This window comes from Mobula hypostoma, chromosome 20 (assembly GCF_963921235.1).
Source record: "Mobula hypostoma chromosome 20, sMobHyp1.1, whole genome shotgun sequence".
Lineage (NCBI taxonomy): Eukaryota > Metazoa > Chordata > Chondrichthyes > Myliobatiformes > Myliobatidae > Mobula > Mobula hypostoma.
Window position 1 is genome coordinate 63,774,852 of NC_086116.1, and position 20,679 is coordinate 63,795,530.

A 20,679-nucleotide genomic window follows, 5' to 3' on the forward strand; every position below is an offset into this window, starting at 1 on the left:
GCTGACTGGAATAACAAATGATTTCACTCAGAGGCTACAAATCACAATTATTATCTGCTCAACCTGCCAGGGATCTTTTAATCACTTTCTCTGATAACGTATTCATGGGTGGATGATCAGAAGGACTTGAATATGATGTCGCAGTATTGTTGAATAGCTGTCTGCCTCCCTGCAAGGCTCATGAAAGAATGACAGCCTAGTGAAAGGTGAAAAGTGGGAGTGGGGACAAGTTTGAAAAGAATGGAAAAGTACTCACCCATCTTGAACTGTGAAAGAACAGTAGGGTTATGTTGAAAGTCAGGAACCTTTATAAGGTCTTCAGCAATCTGCACTGTATCAAACTCCAATCCTTTTGCTTTGTGCACGGTTCCCAGAAGAACATCTATAGAAAAACAAAGGGGAAAGTTAACCTTTCTAATCAGGAACAATAGAAATTTCAACTTTTAGTCTCTTACACATTCTTCAATTGTTTGTACGAGGTGACCCTTGAAGTTTTATCAGCTGTCGGAAAGGAAAACAAATAAAATCAGTGAAAGGAAGGGGCCATTTCATCTCCCTTGTCTGTTGAGACCTGGCACCTAACTCTATTTACCCACGTAGAAACATAGAAAACCTCAGCACAATACAGGCCCTTCAGCCCACAATGCTGTGCCGAACATGTGCTTACTTTAGCAATTATTTAGGGTTACCCATAGCCCTCTATTTTTCTAAGCTCCATGTACCTATCCAAGAGTCTCTTAAAAGACCCTATTGTATCCACCTTTACCAACACTGCCGGTAGCTCATTCCAAGCACTCGCCACTCTCTGTGTAAAAAGCGTATCCTTGACATCTCTTCTGGACCTACGTCCAAGCACCTTAAAACTGTGCCCTCTCATGTTAGCCATTTCAGCCCTGGGATAAAGCCTCTGACTATCCACATGATCAATGCCTCTCATCATCTTATACACCTCTATCAGGCCACCTCTCATCCTCCGTCTCTCCAAGGAGAAAAGGCCAAGTTCACTCAACCTATTCTCATAAGGCATGCTCCCCAATCCAGGCAACATCTTTGTAAATCTCCTCTGCACCCTTTCTATAGTTTCCACACTCTTCCTGTAGTGAGGTGACCAGAACTGAGCACAGTACTCCAAGTGGGGTCTGACCAGGGTCCTATATAGCTGTAACATTACCTCTCAGCTCTTGAACTCAATCCCATGGTTGATGAAGGCCAATTCACCATATGCCTTCTTAACCACACAGTCAACCTGCTCAGCAGCTTTGAATGTCCTATGGACTCGGACCCCAAGATCCCTCTGATCCTCCACACTGCCAAGAGTCTTACCATTAATACTATATTCTGCCATCACATTTGACCTACCAAAATGAACTACCTCACACTTACCTGGGCTGAACTCCATCTGCCACTCCTTAGCCCAGTTTTGCACCCTATTGATGTCCCGCTGTAACCTCTGACAGCCCTCCACACTATCCACAACACCCCCAACCTTTGCGTCATCAGTAAATTTACTAACCCATCCCTCCACTTCCTCATCCAGGTCATTTATAAAAATCACAAAGAGAAGAGGTCCCAGAACAGATCCCTGAGGCACTCCACTGGTGACTGACCTTCATGCAGAATGTGACCCATCTACAACCACTCTTTGCCTTCTGTGGGCAAGTCACTTCTAGATCCACAAAGCAATGTCCCCTTGGATCCCATGTCTCCTTACTTTCTCAATAAGCCTTGCATGGGTTACCTTATCAAATGCCTTGCTGAAATCCATATACACTACATCTACTGCTCTACCTTCATCAATGCATTCAGTCACATCCTCAAAAAATTCAATCGGGCTCGTAACGCACGATCTGCCTTTGACAAAGCCATTATGCCTCTCCATATGTTCATAAGTCCTGCCTCTCAGGATCTTCTCCATCAATTTACCAACCACTGAAGTAAGACTCACTGGTCTATAATTTCCTGGGCTCTCTCTACTCCCTTTCTTGATTAAGGGAACAACATCCGCAACCCTCCAATCCTCAGGAACCTCTCCCATCCTCATTGATGATGCAAAGAATCAATTCTTAATAAGTTACATTCCTTAATAACTTTGGTCAATTAAAGTCTGTCAATTAAAATTTAAAATTTGCAACAGGAGTGGAAAGTAACAATTGCAATTTGCAGAAGAACAAAACACAATATTGTCATAAAGCCAAATATACGATCCTTTTCATTACTTTACAATCATGCTCAGCCTTTCAAACAAACATAAACTGTCTTCAGATCTGGTCTTATGCTGTAAAGTAGGAAACACAGCAACCAGTTTACACTGAAAAGCTGAAAAAAAATCTATCAATATGGAGATAATCTGATACTAACAGCAGTTTGAACATAGGGGTCAGATCCTACACAACCTAGTTCACAGTTCCTTCCACTTGCTTGTAGCAGCACTTCCATTTTAAAGCCTTGCCATCAGAAGTCTACAAATGGCAAGCAAGCCATATGGGCACTAAGTGAGGCCTTTCAGCCTTCAGAGATGTGCTGTACCTGGACGTTCAATCAGTAATCACTGGCATTTGTCCTCTAGGGCATTCCCAACTTCTGCATTAATGTAAGAAGGAACAGGAATTGGTATTGGTATTAGTGGAAAGCTTGACTTGCTTACTGTTCATTGAGATCAAATCATTGCATAGTGCACTAAGGTAGAACAGAGTAAAACAATAACAAGGCAGAATAAAGTACAGCAGCTACAGAGACAGTGCAGTGCAGATAAACACCAAGGTGCTAGATGATAATGAGATAGATGGTGAACTTAAGAGTCCATCTCATCACACAAGAGATCCATTCCAGAGTCCGTAACAGTGGGATAGAAGCAGTCCTTGAACCTGGTGGTATGTGCTTTCAGCCTTTATATCTTCTGCCAAATAGGAGTGGGGAGAAGGGAGAATGTCTGGGGTGGGTGTATGCCTTTTATTATGCTGGTTGCTTCACTGAGACAGGGAGAAATCCCTGGAGGGAAGGCTGGTTTCTGTGATGTTCTTGCAGTCATGTGCTGAGCAGATGCCAGACTAAAGCATTATGCACCCAGACAGAATGGTTTCTATGGAACATCAGTAAAGATTGGTAAGGGTCAAGGCAGACACGCTGAACTAATTTAGCCTCATGAAACTGGAAGTCTGATTCTGGAATGCACTACACATCTGGGTATTAGCACGATCTGGTCTATTACTGGGAACTCTTCTCTCAGTTTATGAAAAGCTTGAGGGAGCAGAATGGGCCCTGGTTTAATGTTGCATTCTAAAGACTATACTTGCAGCCCTGCTATGGAAATCCCACCAAGACTTCTGTGCACAGCTTTATCATGAGTGAATTGAACATGTAACTTTTTGACTAAGAAGCGTAGTGGACAAATATATGCTGTTGGAGAAGTTTTGTTGTCTCAGTTGAGTGATAATACTCAAAGAGGATGTTCTTACAAAACAAAAGGAAATCAGCTAACCCATGCATAGTTCTTCATCCTGCTCTCTATACTTATTAAGGGGTCATAGGCAGTAGTCAATTAACACACACCACTTCCTTGGGTGTGAGAGGAAACTGCAGAACACAGGAGAAACCCATGCAGCCACCGTGCAGACAATGCTTTCGGTTGTGGGAACATTTCAAATATGCGACAAATGAAGTTGAGTGAAGAACCCACTAATTCAAGAGGCCAAAGGTTCAGGGGCAGTAACTATTCTTGAACCTGGTGGAGCGAGGCCTGAGGCAGCAGCAAGAAGAGTGTACGACCTGGGTGGTGGCGGTCCCTGATGATGGATGCTGCCTTCCCACGATAGCATTTCACGGAGGTGTGCTCAACGATGGGGAGGGTTTCACCAGTGATAGACTTGGCCATATCTACTACTTTTTGTAGGATTCTCTGTTCAAGGTCATTGGTGTGATGCAGCCAGTAATATACTCTCCACTACAAATTTGTAGAAGCTTGCCCAAGTTTTAGATGTCCTGCCGAACCTCCGCAAACTCATAAGGAAGTAAAGGCACTGTTGTGCTTTCTTCGTAATTGCATTTATGTGCTGGGCCCAAAGACAGGTCCTCCAAAATAATAACACCGAGGAATTTAAAGATTCCGATCTTCTGATGCGGACTGGCTCACTGATCTCCAGTTTCCTTCTCCTGAAGTCAATAATCGGCTCCTTGCAGGTTGTTGTTTTGGTACCACTCAGCCAGATTTTAATTCTTTACTCTATATGCTGATTCGCCACCACCTTTAATCTGGCCTACGACAGTGGTGGCATCAGCAAATATAATTATGCCATTGGAGCTGTGCTTAGCCACACAGTCCTAGGAGTAAAGTGAGTAGAGCAGCGGCTAAGCACACAGTCTTGTGGTGCTGTGTCCTGTACGCAGACTCTTTGCATGAACCTCAGAGACTTCACTATAAAATAGTGCAGTACAGCACTGTGCAAAAGATTTAGTCACCCTAGATTTTTATATGGTTTCAAACGGTATGGACTCCACTGAGCCCTGATCGCAACATCTGGGATTACCTGGAGAGACAGAAGCAAGCGAGACAGCCAAAGCCTGTAGAACTGTGGCAAGTTCCCCACGATGTTTGGAACAACCTAACAGCTGATTTTCTTATTAAGCTGCACAAAAGCACACCTAACAGAATTTATGTAGTTTGGTGATCACACCAAATATACTTTATACTTTAATGTCGCCAAACAATTGGTACTAGAACGTACAATCATCACAGCGATATTTGATTCTGCGCTTCACACTCCCTGGATTACAAATATTAAAAATAGTTAAAATTAGTAAATATTAAAAATTTAAATTATAAATTATAAATAGAAAATAGAAAAATGGGAAGTAAGTTAGTGCAAAAAAACTGAGAGGCAGGTCCGGATATTTGGAGGGTATGGCCCATATCCGGGTCAGGATCCGTTCAGCAGTCTTATCACAGTCGGGAAGAAGCTGTTCCCAAATCTGGCCGCACGAGTCTTCAAGCTCCTGAACCTTCTCCCGGTGGTCTTAATATTAACTTGATTTAGTATTTTCACTGTTTACTGCCCTTTAAAGTAATTCTTTGATATTGAAAACTTTCTCATTTCATTATTTTTGGAAACATCTTCATTTTACAGAATTTATTTTGATGTGCCCAAATCTTTTACACAGTATTGTCTATATGGATACTTCCGGTTTGGTCGTGGGCCACTCGACCATGGTTTTCGGTCGGACGCCGGACGCTCGGAGAGATTCGGCGGGGGGCGGGCGCCCGGCCAGGGGCCCTGGTCAGTGACTTGGGCAGGCTCCCCCACTGGACTTAGTCTGATGAGGAGGGTGTGAGGACACCCAGCAGGACTGAAAAAAACAGGACCTGACAAAGGGCGGATGAGCTCCTTGTGAGCCAACAGCCATCTTCCGTGGAAGAGATTAAAGCCTCACCACGTATCTACGAATCGTGTGCTATGCACTTAGTTAGAAGAGACACGATGAACTTGGGCGCTGCACTGTGTGCCTGGACCTGCCCAAGGCCTCCGTCTAAGGAAGGGCCGAGCTCGAAGAAGCGGCCGCGGCTGGAGGCCAACACGGCCTCAGGCTTGAGTTCAGCGGGGGCGGCGGTGGGTGGTGCCAAGGCGGCCAGCGGGAACAAACTGGAGGAGAGGCTGTACTCGGTGCTGCTGCAAGATCGAAGAAGATGGAGGTGCGTAGCCGCCAACCCCAGATTCGGGACTGACTATCTATATGGATATTTTTAAAGTGGAAGTTGCTGGGTTCTTGATTAACAAGAGCATTAAAGGCTATGGAGAAGGCAGGAGAATGGGATTGAGAGGGAAAATAAATGAGTTATAATTGAACAGTAGAGCAGACTCAATAGGCTGAATGCCCCAATTCTTCTCCTATGTCTTACGGTCATATTTTCTCCACGAAAAATATAAGTAGATCACTGACGTAAGATGAATCTCAGTCACTTATGGTCGTATGATTAACAAGTTTGATTGATAGGGGAATTGTCCAAGCATCCCTTTAATAGCTGCATACTGTATTGCCTTATATATAATATTTAAAATGAGCTGTCACACTAGTGTAGCATTAACTCAACACTTTACAGCTCCTGTGATCACCAATCAGAATTCAATTCCCACTGCTGTCTGGAAAGAGTTTGCACATTCTCCACATAACCACATGGTGTACTCCGGCCTCTCCGGTTTCCTCCCACATTTTAAAACACTACAGTTTGGGTTAGTAGGTTGCGAGTAGGCTATGCTGGCACCAGAAGCATAACCTTCGGACTGTAATAGATGCTGATGCAAACGATGAATTTCACTGTATGTTTCAATGTGCGTGGGACACATAAAGCCAATCTTTGTCCTTTTCTTTTCTAGTTTGCAGCACAAATGGTCAAGAAGTGCATTGAGTTATGGTGTTGAAGGGTTCAGTCTTTGCTGCATGCTTAAAAAGGAGGTGAAGGAACTTAGGAAAAACAGGAAGAGATCACGATGCAAAGAACATTCAATTTAAGAAGCTTTAGATAGGTAGGGAGTCGTGTTACTTGCAAATGATGGGCAATTGACACAGAGGTTGGTGATTTTCTTCACTAGCATAGGAATTTCCAGACTGTATTTCTCCACAACTGCAATCCTCTCCTCCAGCTCTGAGTCTTCAACTTGTACAGCATACTTTCTTAGTCCATGCCAACCACCATTGCCTTCAAACATCTGGACGAATGGATTCCGAATCACAAGGTCTTCTAAAGAAATCAGAATTCCCTGGTTATTATTTTCTAGAGACACCACACACTTAGCTCACAACATCACAAATTTAACAAAGATGACAAGGATAGATCTTGGAATGTTTATTAAAGAAAGCAAACAAACTGCACAAGGAAACCACTTATTAAGAATTAGGCTCACCATTGGAACTAACTCCACCAGGAAAAGGTACCCCCACGGGTGCCCGAGAGCGGGAGAGGATGAGCACCCCAGTCGGATGGACACAACGACATCATACCCAGGCAATGAACAAATGACGATGAGGAAGCAGTGTGCATGTGGCAAAATCTGCAAGAACGATCGTGGCTTGAAGATCCACCAAGCGAGGATGAAGTGTTTGGCGGCAGCAGGAGCAGCACAACACGCAGGGTCCAACCTGGTGAGACGAAGGAGGGGCCAGGCCCGGAGTCACCCTATAGTGCCCGGAACCTCCAAGTGTTGCAAACTAATCCTTCTAACATGAAGTCTAACAGGAGGCAGATCAAATGGCCTGCAGCTAACATGACTTCACTGTGGAAGCAGTTTGATGAAGATGTTAACCAAATTCTGGAGGCAACAGCGAAGGGAGGGGTTGATAGGAAGCTGCAAGCCATGACAACAATTATTCAGCAGGCTGGATGGAGAGCGAGGTGTCTCCCAGTGGAGGTTGGTTGTAGGGGATTTGTAGCCCATTCTTTAGTTAGAGCCTTCAGCATTTTGGGCATCGAGGGAGAGAGGAAGAGGAGAGCCATCCGCAGTACCACCGAAGCGGCAGAGAGGGCCTCAAGATGGCTGTGGCTCAAAAGAGGGGAGCCATGGAGTCATAAGTAGCTAGCCATCTGGACACAAGCTGGGGTCTGATCAGCCCCAGCTGGGTCACCTGGAGGAGGATGTATGATGTTGAAAGACCCGAAACACCCGATGATTCCAGGAACATCACTGAAGATGTGTCCAGAAGCATCAATAGATGTATGTACACTGCACCCAGCTTCTTGATGCTCAGTTACCTTAGGTCCCCGGGGTGGAGAATTCTGAATATTCCTAACCTTGTCTGAGAACAGATTTCTCCCCATTTTAGTCATACATAGTCAACATCATATTCCAAGACTATGTCCTCAAATGTAGGAGAAACAGCACCATCACATTCACCCTGTCAGCCTCTCGCAGAATCTTAAGACATTTTAATGAGATCATCTCTTGCTCATCTAATTTCCAATCAATAAAGGTATTTACAAAAAAATATGATGTTGTGTGTAAATTAGATACATCTGTTGTAGATATATCACATCCCACAATCTTTCAATTCAAGAGCATCGGGGCAGAAATGAATGTGGTCACTATTACTTAGGAGAAGGTGCTTGGGAAGCTGAAAGGTCTGAAGGTAGAGTCATCTGGACCAAATGGATTACACTCCAAGGTTCTGAAAGAGGTGGCTGAAGAGATTGTGGAGGCACTAGTAGTGACCTATCAAGAATCTCTGGATTTTGGAATTGTTTCGGAGGACTGGGGAATGTCATTCCACTCTTTAAAAAGGGAGGGAGGCAAAAGACAGGAAATTATAACCTAGTTAGCCTGAATTCAGTGGATGGTAATGTGTTGGAGTCCATCAATAAGGTTGAGGTTTTGGGGTACTTGGTGGCACATGATAATACAGGCCAAAATCAACATGGTTTCCTCAAGGGAAAATTTTGCCTGACGAATTTGTTGGAACTCTTTGAGGAACTAACAGGCAGAACAGATAAAGAAGGGTCAGTGGATATTGTTTACCTGGATTTTCAGAAGTCCTTTAACAAGTGCCATACATGAGGTTGCTAGACGAGAGTGTATGGTATTACAAAAAAAGGTACGATCATGGATAGTAGATTGGCTGATTGGCAGAGGGCAAAGAGTGGGAATAAAGGAGGCCTTCTCTGACTCAACCTGCAACTTAACCATCAAGGAATGCTGTATAAGGACTCTCAAGTCCCCTTGCACCTCTGATTTCTGAATTTACACTCAATTCAGAAAACAGTGTATGCCTTTATTCCTTCTACCATACACTTCCCAAAACTGTCCAAGTCTTTCTGCCGACTTCCTACTTCCCCCCCCCCCCCCCCACTTATCTTTGTATCATTTGCAAACTTGGCCACAAAGCCATCAATTCCATTATCACTCCTTCCCTTCTAATGAAGGAGAGTACCTCTACTCCAATATAGCACCAATTCCTTTGTGCCACTTTCCACTTGTGCAGACTACAAAACTGACCTTGAACTACCGTTTGTCTGTTACATCAATCCAGTTTTAATTTGCATTACACTCTGATCTGTTGTACTGTTTCAACAAAGACCAATGCAAGCTGGAGAAATGTTACCATACTGTCTAATTAGAGCCTTTTAGACTCATGTGTTCCAAAAGCTTAAATTCAAGAAGTCCAAATAGTCTTTCCAGCTCTGATGAAAGGACGTCAAACTGTAACCACTTTCTCTGGATGCTACCCAACTTGCTGAAAATTCTCCAGCATTCTTCTTTACTTCAGATTTACAACATCTGCTGTTTTATTGATATTTACATTTAAAATGTCTTTAGCACTGTTTTGAAGAAAAGTAAGGTGATTGCTTCCTATTTTACTGGTAATAATTACCTCTCAACCAAACAATATTGACCAAAAAACTCCTGGTGATGGAAGTACCATTCAAGGCTGGAGCTAAAGGTTATTTAAAACTTTAGAATTCAGCTAAATATGAAAGGTCTGTTATCTGCTGATAAAAGTGGAGCTGTTGTTCCTTGAGCTTCCATTGAACTTCAATCATTACAAAGATTGGTGGAGAGGCAGGTAGTGTTGAGGAAACAGGGAGGGTGCAGAAGGACTTAGAGCAGGGGTCCCCAACCTTTTTGGCAGCGCGGACCAGTTTAATATTGACAATATTCTTATGGACCAGCCGACTGGGGGGTTGGTGGTGTTCAAGTAGGGTTAAACTCACCTCAACATGTCTTTTACAGTTAGGGTTGCCAACTTTCTCACTCCCAAATAAGGGACAAAAGTAGCAGTCGAATCCGGGGACACTTTACCCTAGGAAAGACTACCATGTCCATGAAGCCTTGCGCGAGCACCTGTGTGCGCATGCGTGACGTGCACGTGATGTGTGCGTGCTCTGTGCACATGCGTGACGTGCACATGATGTGTGCGTGCCCTGTGCGCATGCGTGACATGCACATGTGATGTGTGCGTGCTCTGTGCGCATGCGTGACGTGCACGTGATGTGTGCGTGCTCTGTGCGCATGCGTGACGTGCACATGTGATGTGTGCGTGCTCTGTGCGCATGCGCGTACATGCCAATGTTTTTCCCCACAAATTGGTTTTGCCTTCATCTTCCCGACTATACTGTACATACATTATTTCCACTTTATATAGGCTGTGTATTTATCATATCATTCCTGCTTTTACTATATGTTAGTGTTAGTTATTTTCGGTTTTGTGTGTTATTTGGTATGATTTGTTAGGTTATTTTTTGGGTCTGGGAACGTCCAAAAAATTTTCCCATATAAATTAAAGGTAATTGCTTCTTTGCTTCATGCCATTTTGGCATGAAAGGTTTCATGGGAACGCTCTACCTCAGCGGGGGAAATACGGGACAAACCAATTTAGCCCAATATACGGGATGTCCCGGCAAATACGGGACAGTTGGCAACCCTATGTTCAAGTTCAACAGTGCGTGACAGGGAATAAGGAAAGGTCCAGCTGACTGATATAGTTTCCTCGCGGCCCGGTAGCACATGCTTTGGTGGTTGGGGACCGCTGACTTAGACAGTTAAGGAGAATGGGAAAAGAAGTAGCAGATGGAATATAGTGTAGGAAAGTGTATGGCCAAGCACTTTCGTACAAGGAATAAAAACATAAATTATTTTCTAAATGGAGAGAAAATTGTAAATTCCGAGATGCAAAGGGACTTGGGATTCCCTAAAGGTTAACTTGCAGGTTGAGTTGGTGGTGAGGAAGGTAAATTCAATGTTAGCATTCATTTCGAGAGGAATAGAATATAAAAACAGGGTGTAATGTTGAGGCTTGTGCTGGTGAGGCTTCACTTTGAGTATTGTGAGTAGTTTTGGCCCCTTAACTAAGAATTGAGACTTCATGAAACAGTTATACAGGACCCTCCTGAGACCAAACCTGGAATATTTTATCTGGGTCCAGACTCCTTACCTAGAGAAAGATATAGCTACAAGTGTGAGAGTGTAATGATTGCTGTGATGGTGGTTTGCAGTACAGGACAAGATATAGGTAGAATGGGTCAATACTCTGTACCATGGGTAGCACAGTAGCCTAGTGGTAACTACAACACTTTACAGCACCAGTGATTAACAATAGGAATTCAATTCCCACCACAGCCAAAAATGGAGTTTGTACATTCTCCTTGTGATCGCATGGGTTTCCTTTGGGTCCTTGGGTTTCCTCCCATGTTCCAAAGACATACAGGTTAGGGTTATTAAATTGTGGGTATGTTATGTTGGCACAAAAGCGTGGAGCTACTTGTGGGCTGCCTCCAGCACATCTTGGGACAGTCTTGGTCATTGGGTCAAAAAGACGCATTTCGCTACATGCTTCGGAGTAGGTGTGACAAATAAAGTTAATCTTTAATGGGTGGCACAGGAGCTTACACACTGGATCAAAGACTGGTCATCGTACAGAAGGTAGAGACAGAACTAATAGGTCTTTATCAGGCTGGAGGGATGTAACTAGCGGAATGCACCGGGGATAATTCATTGGCCTCCAGTTATTTAATGCCCCAAGAGGCAACCAAGTTTGACAAAAGCAATGTGATCTGGATGGAAGAGCACGGTGCCATGAGAAGAGAGAAGAGGAGCTAATATTCCAGGCCCGCAAACTTTCATCACAACTTGAAAGGTTAATATTAGTAGTAAATAATCGTTGGGAAGGCAGTAGGGGAGTGGGGGGCGGGGAGAGAAGAATCAAGAGTTGATCCTTGTGCCCTCTACTAGTTACATCATTCCAGCATGAAAAAGTATATAGGTGGGTTGAGGAAAAATTTGTGAAAGGCTGGAGGCCCTAAGATGGCTTATCCTGGGGTTGAAGGACTGCCTTGTGTGTGTAACTGGGTGGGAAGCTGGTTTTGCTGAATATTGTGGGCATGCTATGTTGGCGCCAGAATGTTTGGCGACATTTGTGGGCCGCCCACAGCACATCCTTGTGTTGTGTTGGCTGCCAATGCAAACGAGACTTTTCACTGTCTGCTTCAATGTACATATAACTTAATCTGAATCTTTAAACCTGGCAAATGGAACTTAATGTGGAAAATTGCAAGGTCGTGCACTTCAGTTGGAGGGATCAAACGGCAGACTGTTGTTTAAATGCAGCGAGACTTGCATATGTGAGTTAAGTACAAGAGAATCCAGGTGTTCTTGCACCTGATTCACAAATGGAACAAATAGTTATAAGGCACATGACATTTGGCTTCTATTGCAAGGGGGTCAGACCTGAGAGATAGAGAAACATAACTGCGATTGTATTGGTATTGGTGGAACGACACCTGAATACTGTGCAGAGTTTTGTTCCCCTATTTACAAAACGATATACTTCCAGTGGAGTCAATCTACAACAGAGTTACCAGGATAGTTCATCAGTTGAGAAGGGTGTTCTGCCGCAGATGACTAAACTTGGATCTGTTTTCTTTGTTTAGAGACTGAAATGCATAAGATTGTATGGGGGCATTGCAAGATAGTTGAAATTTCTGCCAATGGGAGTGTCTCAAACAAGGAACACACAGTGCCTATAAGAAGTATTCACCCCCTTGGAAGCTGTAAATCACTGTGGATTTAATTTGTTTTTTTTTGACACTGATGAACAAAAAAAGACTTTTGTGTCAAAGTGGAAACAGATCTCTACAAAGTAATATCAATTAACTACAAATATTAAACACAAAATAATTGATTGCATAAGTATACACCCCCCTTTAATATGACACATCAAATAACCACTGGTGCAGCCAAATGGATTTAGAAGTCATATGATTAGTTAAATGGAGAACTGTTTTGGGAGACCAGTGTGCAGTCAAGGTGTTTCACTTGATTGTAGTAAAAATACAGCTGTATCTGGAAGGTCCAACTGATGGTGAGTCAGTATCCTGGCAAAAACTACACAAAGAAGACAAAAGAACACTCCAAGCAACTCTGTGAAAAGGTTACTGAGAAGCACAAGTCAGGAGATGGATACAAGAAAATTTCTAAGTCATTGAAGATCCTTTGGAGTACAGGTTAAGTCAATCATCAGGAAATGGAAAGAATATGGTACAGCCGTAAATCTGCCTAGAGCAGGCTATCCTCAAAAACTGAGTAACCGTGCACAAAGAGGACTAGTGAGGGAGGCCACCAAGAGACCTATGACAACTCTGGAGGAGTTACAAGCTTCAGTGGCTGAGATGGGAGAGAGTGTGCATACAACAACCGTTGCCCGGGTGCTTCACCAGTTGCAGCTTTATGGGAGAATGGCAAAGAGAAAGCCACTGTTGAAAAAAACCTCACATGAAATCTCAGAGGACTTTCCAGGGGGGCGCTCATGGAGTGAGCTGTACTTTGGCGTTGCTCCATACCCTTTATCTTTTTTACATGTAACCACTCTTATTTACTTTACCTATACCTATCTTTGAACTTTGATTTTTACTTACTGAAAATGCTTACCACAGCACAAGAAGTTAAAAACGGAAAGGGCTCTGGCGGGAACAGAAAAAAAGATGGTGACCCTGAAGCATCGAAGGAGGGTCCACTAACTGCTGAAGCAATGAAGAAACTTCTAGACGATACAGTTAATCGAAGACTTGCCGTAATTGAAGGTATGGTGAAGACGACTCAAGATGATCTTAAATCGTTCAGACGTGAAATCAATCAACAACAAATTAGAATTGCGGAACTAGATGAAGATGGCCGCAAAAGGGAACAAAAAATTGAAGCTCTTGAAAAAAATTTAACTTCGGTAACTCAGTAGTTGGAGCATTATAAACCCAAGACTATTGATCTTGAAAATTGCTCTCGACGTCAGAATCTACGAATAATCGGTTTTCCTGAAGATGTTGAGAAGGGAGATCCTACTAAATATTTTTCTAAATTGTTAGCGGATGTGTTTGGTCCAGATATATTGGAGGAACCCCCACTGTTAGACCGCGCACACTGTTCTTTATGTTTTAAACCGGCAAAACAGGCCAGACCGAGGCCAGTCATCATTTGGTTTCAATACGTTCATGATAAGGAACAAGTGATTCGAGCTGCTTGGCAGAAAGGCATGATTGAGTTTCAAAGTTTTAAATTTCGAATTGTTGAGGATTACAGCCAAGAAGTATTGAAAAAATGGATGGCTTTTAAACCACAGATGTCAGAATTTTATTGACAGGGCTATAAAATAGTGTTACTGCTCCCAGCCTGTTTGAAGTTGTTATGCCGGACAACTCTCGTCGTTTGTTCAAAACTCCGACCAAAGCTCAAATTTTTCTCGACAATTTGTCTTCCTCTGTTGAGGACTAATTAATGCACTGTTTTTTTCTCGTCTTTGATCTGTTTTTCATTTCCTTTTTTAAAAAAAAAGTTAGAACTTTATATTCTGAGGGTTTTTGCCTTGATCTTGTAGTGTGGGTATGTTTTACATTCTTAAATGATAGTACGCTTTTTTGCTAGTGATTTTGTATATCTCACTTTTAATTTTTTTACTTCTTGAGAGTTATTTAGTTACAATTTTAATGCTTGTTTTCCTTTTTTTTCCCAAAACGTTACTGGAGAAGCATTATATTTTAAGATGGTGGATTGCATCCTTCTTCTTCCTAGAGTTCTCTTTTTTTTTTCGCGTCACTTCCGATCATTTATATATGAAAAACTAATAATATGAACTGACACTTGGTCTTTTTTTTTTGAAATGTGTGTAAGAAGTAACTATTTTATGTTTGTAATTGTTGTAATCTTTTCCTTACATTTATACTTTTTTCACTTTTTTGAATATGGGTGGTATTTCTTATGATATACATACTTCTTTTGGGTTGCCTTCTGGAAAGATGGGGTTACAGTTAGCTGTAGATTTAGCATTAGCCACTTTCTGGCTTTTTTCTGGGTTTTTGCAGGAGGAGGGTGGCATTTTTGTTCTTATTTTTAATTTACTTTTTCTTTTGAAACGGGCTGACCTGAAACTACCAAAATGTCCGAAATGTCGTAATTTCTGGTTCCTCTTCGGATCTTTTTCCCTCTTTCAGGGTCATGAGTTCGTACTCTGGTTAACCCTTTACATACCTTATGCTCGAGTTCAGTACGATGGATAAGATTATTAATTTGGTTTCTTGGAATACAAATGGTTTAAACCACCCAATTAAACGGAAGAAAATTTTTAAAGTATTCCATAGGATGAATGCTCACATTATCTTTGTACAAGAAACTCATGTCCGGAAAGAGGATAATCAGCGGTTTTTTAGGTTCTGGAAGGATCAACAGTACCACTCGAATTCACAGGCCAAAGTAAAAGGCGTACCACTCGAATTCACAGGCCAAAGTAAAAGGCGTTTCTATTTTTATAGATCTGTCGATTTCATTTTTGCACCATGAGACGTTTTCAGACCCGAATGGCAGATTTTTGTCAATTACTGGTTTGTTATTTAACAAAAAAATTGTTATGCTTAATGTTTATGCCCCAAATGTTGACTGTCCCAATTTTTAAGAGTCTCTTTATATCTCTTCCTAATTTAAGTGATTATATGTTGATTATGGGTGGGGATTTCAACTGTTATTTAAATCCTTTGATGGATAGATCCATGTCCAATCAAGCACTTCCGAATAAATCGGCTACCTTTATTAACTCTTTTATGTTTGACTCTGGAATCTCAGAATTTTGGAGATTCTTGCATTCAAATGAGAAAGAGTTCTCATTTTTTCCACATGTATATCATCACTATTCAAGAATTGATTATTTTCTTATCGATTCTCGATTAATTCCAGTTGTTACTGGTTGCAAATATGATTCCATTGCTGTTTCTGATCATGCACTGTTGAAACTATCTATTAAGTCAAGGGATACATCTTCTAGTTCTAGACAATGGCGATTTAATACCACTTTGCTTCAAGATTCAGATTTTGTCAAATTTATTGAAAAACATATTAATTTTTTCTTCACAACAAGTTCTACAGAGGATATTTCCAGTGGGACACTATGGGATAGTTTTAAAGCATATATTTGTGGACAAATTATTTCATATACTGCTGGATTAAAAAAGTGAACTAATAATGAAATACTTAAACTGGTTGACAAGATTAAAGAAATTGACAAGAAATATTCCATAGCCCCTAATCAGGAGCTTTACAAACAGAGAGTTGAACTTCAAATGGAACATAATCTATTACTATCATCTTCGATTGGAAGTCAATTAACCAAAACTAAGAGTCAATTCTATATAAGTGGTGATAAAACTGGGAAACTATTGGCTAATCACTTGAAATCGGCCTCGGTTAAGCGACAGATTGTTAAGATTCGTAAACAAGATGGCACTTTGACGTGACAAGATAAATAAATCCTTTCAAGAATTTTATACCTCCCTATATCAATCAGAACTTCCTGATGACTCCACTATACTGCATGAATTCTTAAAGAAATTGAATATTCCAAAATTATCATCTAATGAACATTTAAAACTAGATGTACCTATTTCGGTAGAGGAAATAAAAAATGCTATTCTTTCGATGAACTCTGGTAAAGCACCTGGCCTAGACGGATATACAGCAGAATTTTTTAACTTTTTCACTGACTCCTTGGCTATGTAGAATTTTTAGGGACGCAGTATCTATAAGTAAATTACCACAATCTTTTTATCGAGCTTTTATTTCCCTAATTCTTAAAAAAGGATCCTACTGAATGTGCATCTTATAGGTCTATATCTTTGTTGAATGTGGATTCTAAGATTTGTTTCTAAAATATTGGCAATGAGATTGGAGAATGTATTACCTCAAATTATTTCTGCTGATCAGACTGGATTTATTAAAAACTGTTACTCTTTTTAAAATTAGGAGATTAATGAATATTGTTTATACTCCTTCAATATATAAATCAATATATAGAGGGACCAACTAGAGGGGATGCAATATTGGATCTCCTGTTAGGAAACGAGTTAGGAAAAGTGACAGAAGTCTGTGTAGGGGAGCACTCTGGTTCCAGTGATCATAACACCATTAGTTTCAAATTGATCATGGACAAGGATAGATCTGGTCCTAGGGTTGAGGTTCTTAGCTGGAAGAAGGCCAAATTTGAAGAAATGAGAAAGGATCTAAAAAGCATGGGTTGGGATAGGTTGTTCTCTGGCAAAGATGTGATCAGTAGGTGGGAAGCCTTCAAAGGAGAAATTTTGAGAGTGCAGAATTTGTATGTTCCTGTCAGGATTAAAGGCAAAGTGAATAGGAATAAGGAACCTTGGTTCTCAAGGAATATTACAACTCTGATAAAGAAGAAGAGGGAGTTGTATGACATGTATAGGAAGCAGGGAGTAAATAAGGTGCTTGAGGAGTATAAGAGGTGCAAGAAAATACTTAAGAAAGAAATCAGGAGGACTAAAAGAAGACATGAGGTTGCCTTGGCAGTCAAAGTGAAGGATAATCCAAAGAGCTTTTACAGGTATATTAAGAGCAAAAGGACTATAAGAGATAAAATTGGTCCTCTTGAAGATCAGAGTGGTCGGCTATGTGCGGAACCAAAGGAAATGGGGGAGATCTTAAATAGGTTTTTTGCGTCTGTATTTACAAAGGAAACTGGCATGAAGTCTATGGAATTAAGGGAAACAAGTAGTGAGATCATGGAAACTGTACAGATCGAAAAGGAGGAGGTCCTTGCTGTCTTGAGGAAAATTAAAGTGGATAAATCCCCGAGACCTGACAGGGTGTTCTCTCGGACCTTGAAGGAGACTAGTGTTGAAATTGCAGGGGCCCTGGCAGAAATATTTAAAATGTCGCTGTCTATAGGTGAGGTGCCGGAGGATTGGAGAGTGGATCATGTTGCTCCGTTGTTTAAAAAAGGATCAAAAAGTAATCCGGGAAATTATAGGCCAGTAAGTTTAATGTCGGTAGTAGGTAAGTTATTGGAGGGAGTACTGAGAGACAGAATCTACAAGCATTTGGATAGACAGGGACTTATTAGGGAGAGTCATCATGGCTTTGTGCGTGGTAGGTCATGTTTGACCAATCTATTGGAGTTTTTCGAGGAGGTTACCAGGAAAGTGGATGAAGGGAAGGCAGTGGATATTGTCTACACAGACTTCAGTAAGGCTTTTGACAAGGTCCCGCATGGGAGGTTAGTTAGGAAAATTCGGTAGCTAGGTATACATGGAGAGGTGGTAAATAGGATTAGACATTGGCTCAATGGAAGAAGCCAAAGAGTGGTAGTAGAGAATTGCTTCTCCGAGTGGAGGCCTGTGACTAGTGGTGTGCCACAGGGATCAGTGCTGGGTCCATTGTTATTTGTCATCTATATCAATGATCTGGATGATAATGTGGTAAATTGGATCAACAAATTTGCTGATGATACAAAGATTGGAGGTATAGTAGACAGTGTGGAAAGTTTTCAGAGCCTGCAGAGGGACTTGGACCAGCTGGAAAAATGGGCTGAAAAAATGGCAGATGGAGTTTAATACAGACAAGTGTGAGGTATTGCACGTTGGAAGGACAAACCAAGGTAGAACATACAGGATTAATGGTAAGGCACTGAGGAGTGCAGTAGAACAGAGAGATCTGGGAATACAGATACAAAATTCCCTAAAAGTGGTGTCACAGGTAGATAGGGTCGTAAAGACAGCTTTTGGTACCTTGGCCTTCATTAATCAAAGTATTGAGTATAAGAGCTGGAATGTTATGATGAGGTTGTATAGGGCATTGGTGAGGCCGAATCTGGAGTATTGTGTTCAGTTTTGGTCACCAAATTACAGGAAGGATATAAATAAGGTTGAAAGAGTGCAGAGAAGGTTTACAAGGATGTTGCCGGGACTTGAGAAACTCAGTTACAGAGAAAGGTTAAATAGGTTAGGACTTTATTCCCTGGAGCGTAGAAGAATGAGGGGAGATTTGATAGAGGTATATAAAATTATGATGGGTATAGATAGAGTGAATGCAAGCAGGCTTTTTCCACTGAGGCAAGGGGAGAAAAAAACCAGAGGACATGGGTTAAGGGTGAGGGGGCAAAAGTTTAAACGGATCATTGGGGGGGGCTTCTTCACACAGAGAGTAGTGGGAGTATGGAATGAGCTGCCAGATGAGGTGGTAAATGCAGGTTCTTTTTTAACATTTAAAAATAAATTGGACAGATACATGGATGGGAGGTGTATGGAGGGATATGGTCCATGTGCAGGTCAGTGGGACTAGGGAGAAAATGGTTCGGCACAGCCAAGAAGGGCCAAAAGGCCTGTTTCTGTGCTGTAGTTTCTATGGTTCTATATGGTTCTATGGTTCACCCAGAATTCCAGATTGTGTAATTTCATTGGAAGCTGAGAAAGCCTTTGACAGAGTAGAATGGACATATTTATTTAATACCCTCGAGAAATTTAATTTTAGTCCGATATTTATATCTTGGATTAAATTGATATATCTTACTCCTTTGGCTTCGGTATTTACTAATAATCAAAGATCTCCCCTTTTTCATCTATTCCGTGGTACTAGGCAGGGCTGCCTTCTTAGTCCACTATTATTCGATATTGCCCTGGAACCGTTAGCTATTGCTATTCGTGACTCCCCTAATATATCTGGCATTACCCGTGGAAATGAGACACATAAATTATCATTATATGCAGATGATTTACTATTATATATTTCTAACCCGGGGATATCTATTCCGGCAATATTAACACTGCTTGCTCAGTTTAGTAGTTTTTCTGGTTATAAATTGAATCTCGGTAAGAGTGAACTTTTCCCATTAAATATGCAGGTTCCCATTTATAGACGTTCTCCATTCAGAGTGATTACTGACTATTTTACTTAATTGGGAGATTATATTACCTAAATTCTTATATTTATTTCAAATGATACCAATTTTTATTCCTAAATCCCTTTTTGATATTATCAATTCTAAAATTTCCTCATATATGGCAGAACAATAATCCCAGATTAAGTAAAAAAATTTACATAAATCCAAGAAAGATGGTGGTTTAGCACTGCTTAATCTAAGATTCTATTATTGGGCAATTAATATTCGATATTTAATATTTTGGACACGATTGGAATATAATTCCAAATCCACATTGGGTAACCTTAAAGGTTACTCTGTACAAGGGTACTCTTTGGCTTCCATTTTAGGAACTTCACTTCCTTTCGTACTATCTAAATTGAATAAATAAATGGTTAATCCAATAGTTAAACATACATTACGAATATGGTTTCAATTTCGTAAATTTTTTGGTTTGAACAAATTTATATTATCAAGCCCTATATCTAATTTTTTTTTTCAACCCTCGGTTTTGATATGGAAAACGAAAGGTATAACATGTTTTCGTGACTTATTTCTGGATAACTGTTTCATGTCTTTTGAACAGTTATCTAAGAAATTTGATTTGCCTAGATCCCATTTTTTTTTAGATATTTACAAGAAAGAATTTTTTTAAATACCATGTTGCCAACCTTCCCGACTTCATACCCTACTGATATCATCGATAAAATTTTAGGTTTAAATCCTCTTCAGAAGGGATTAATAGCATCTATCTATGATATAATTATGAAATTACAGCCAGGTATATCTGATAAATTTAAAAATGAATGGGAAATGGAACTTCAACTTTGCCTACCTATAGAGAAATGAGATAAAATTTTTCAATTAGTCAGTACTTCCTCTATATGTGCTAAACATACATTAATACAATTTAAAGTAGTGCATAGGGCCCATATGTCTAAAGATAAATTAGCCCATTTTTATTCCCATATACACCCTATTTGTGACAGATGTCACTCTGAGGTGACTTCT

General features: G+C 41.0%; 1 protein-coding gene across 6 annotated transcripts in view; it reads right to left on the reverse strand.

Annotated features, from left to right (window-relative positions):
* The window catches only part of fbxo18 (F-box DNA helicase 1), a 114,183-nt gene that overhangs the window by 19,336 nt on the left and 74,168 nt on the right, over positions 1-20,679 (reverse strand). For all 6 annotated transcript variants that reach the window (XM_063073067.1, XM_063073064.1, XM_063073062.1 and 3 more), the window contains 2 exons: positions 6,533-6,730; positions 257-382 (listed from right to left, as the gene is read on the reverse strand). In XM_063073067.1, coding sequence (XP_062929137.1) covers positions 257-382; positions 6,533-6,730 — 324 coding nt within the window. The remainder of the gene's footprint in view (positions 1-256; positions 383-6,532; positions 6,731-20,679) is intronic.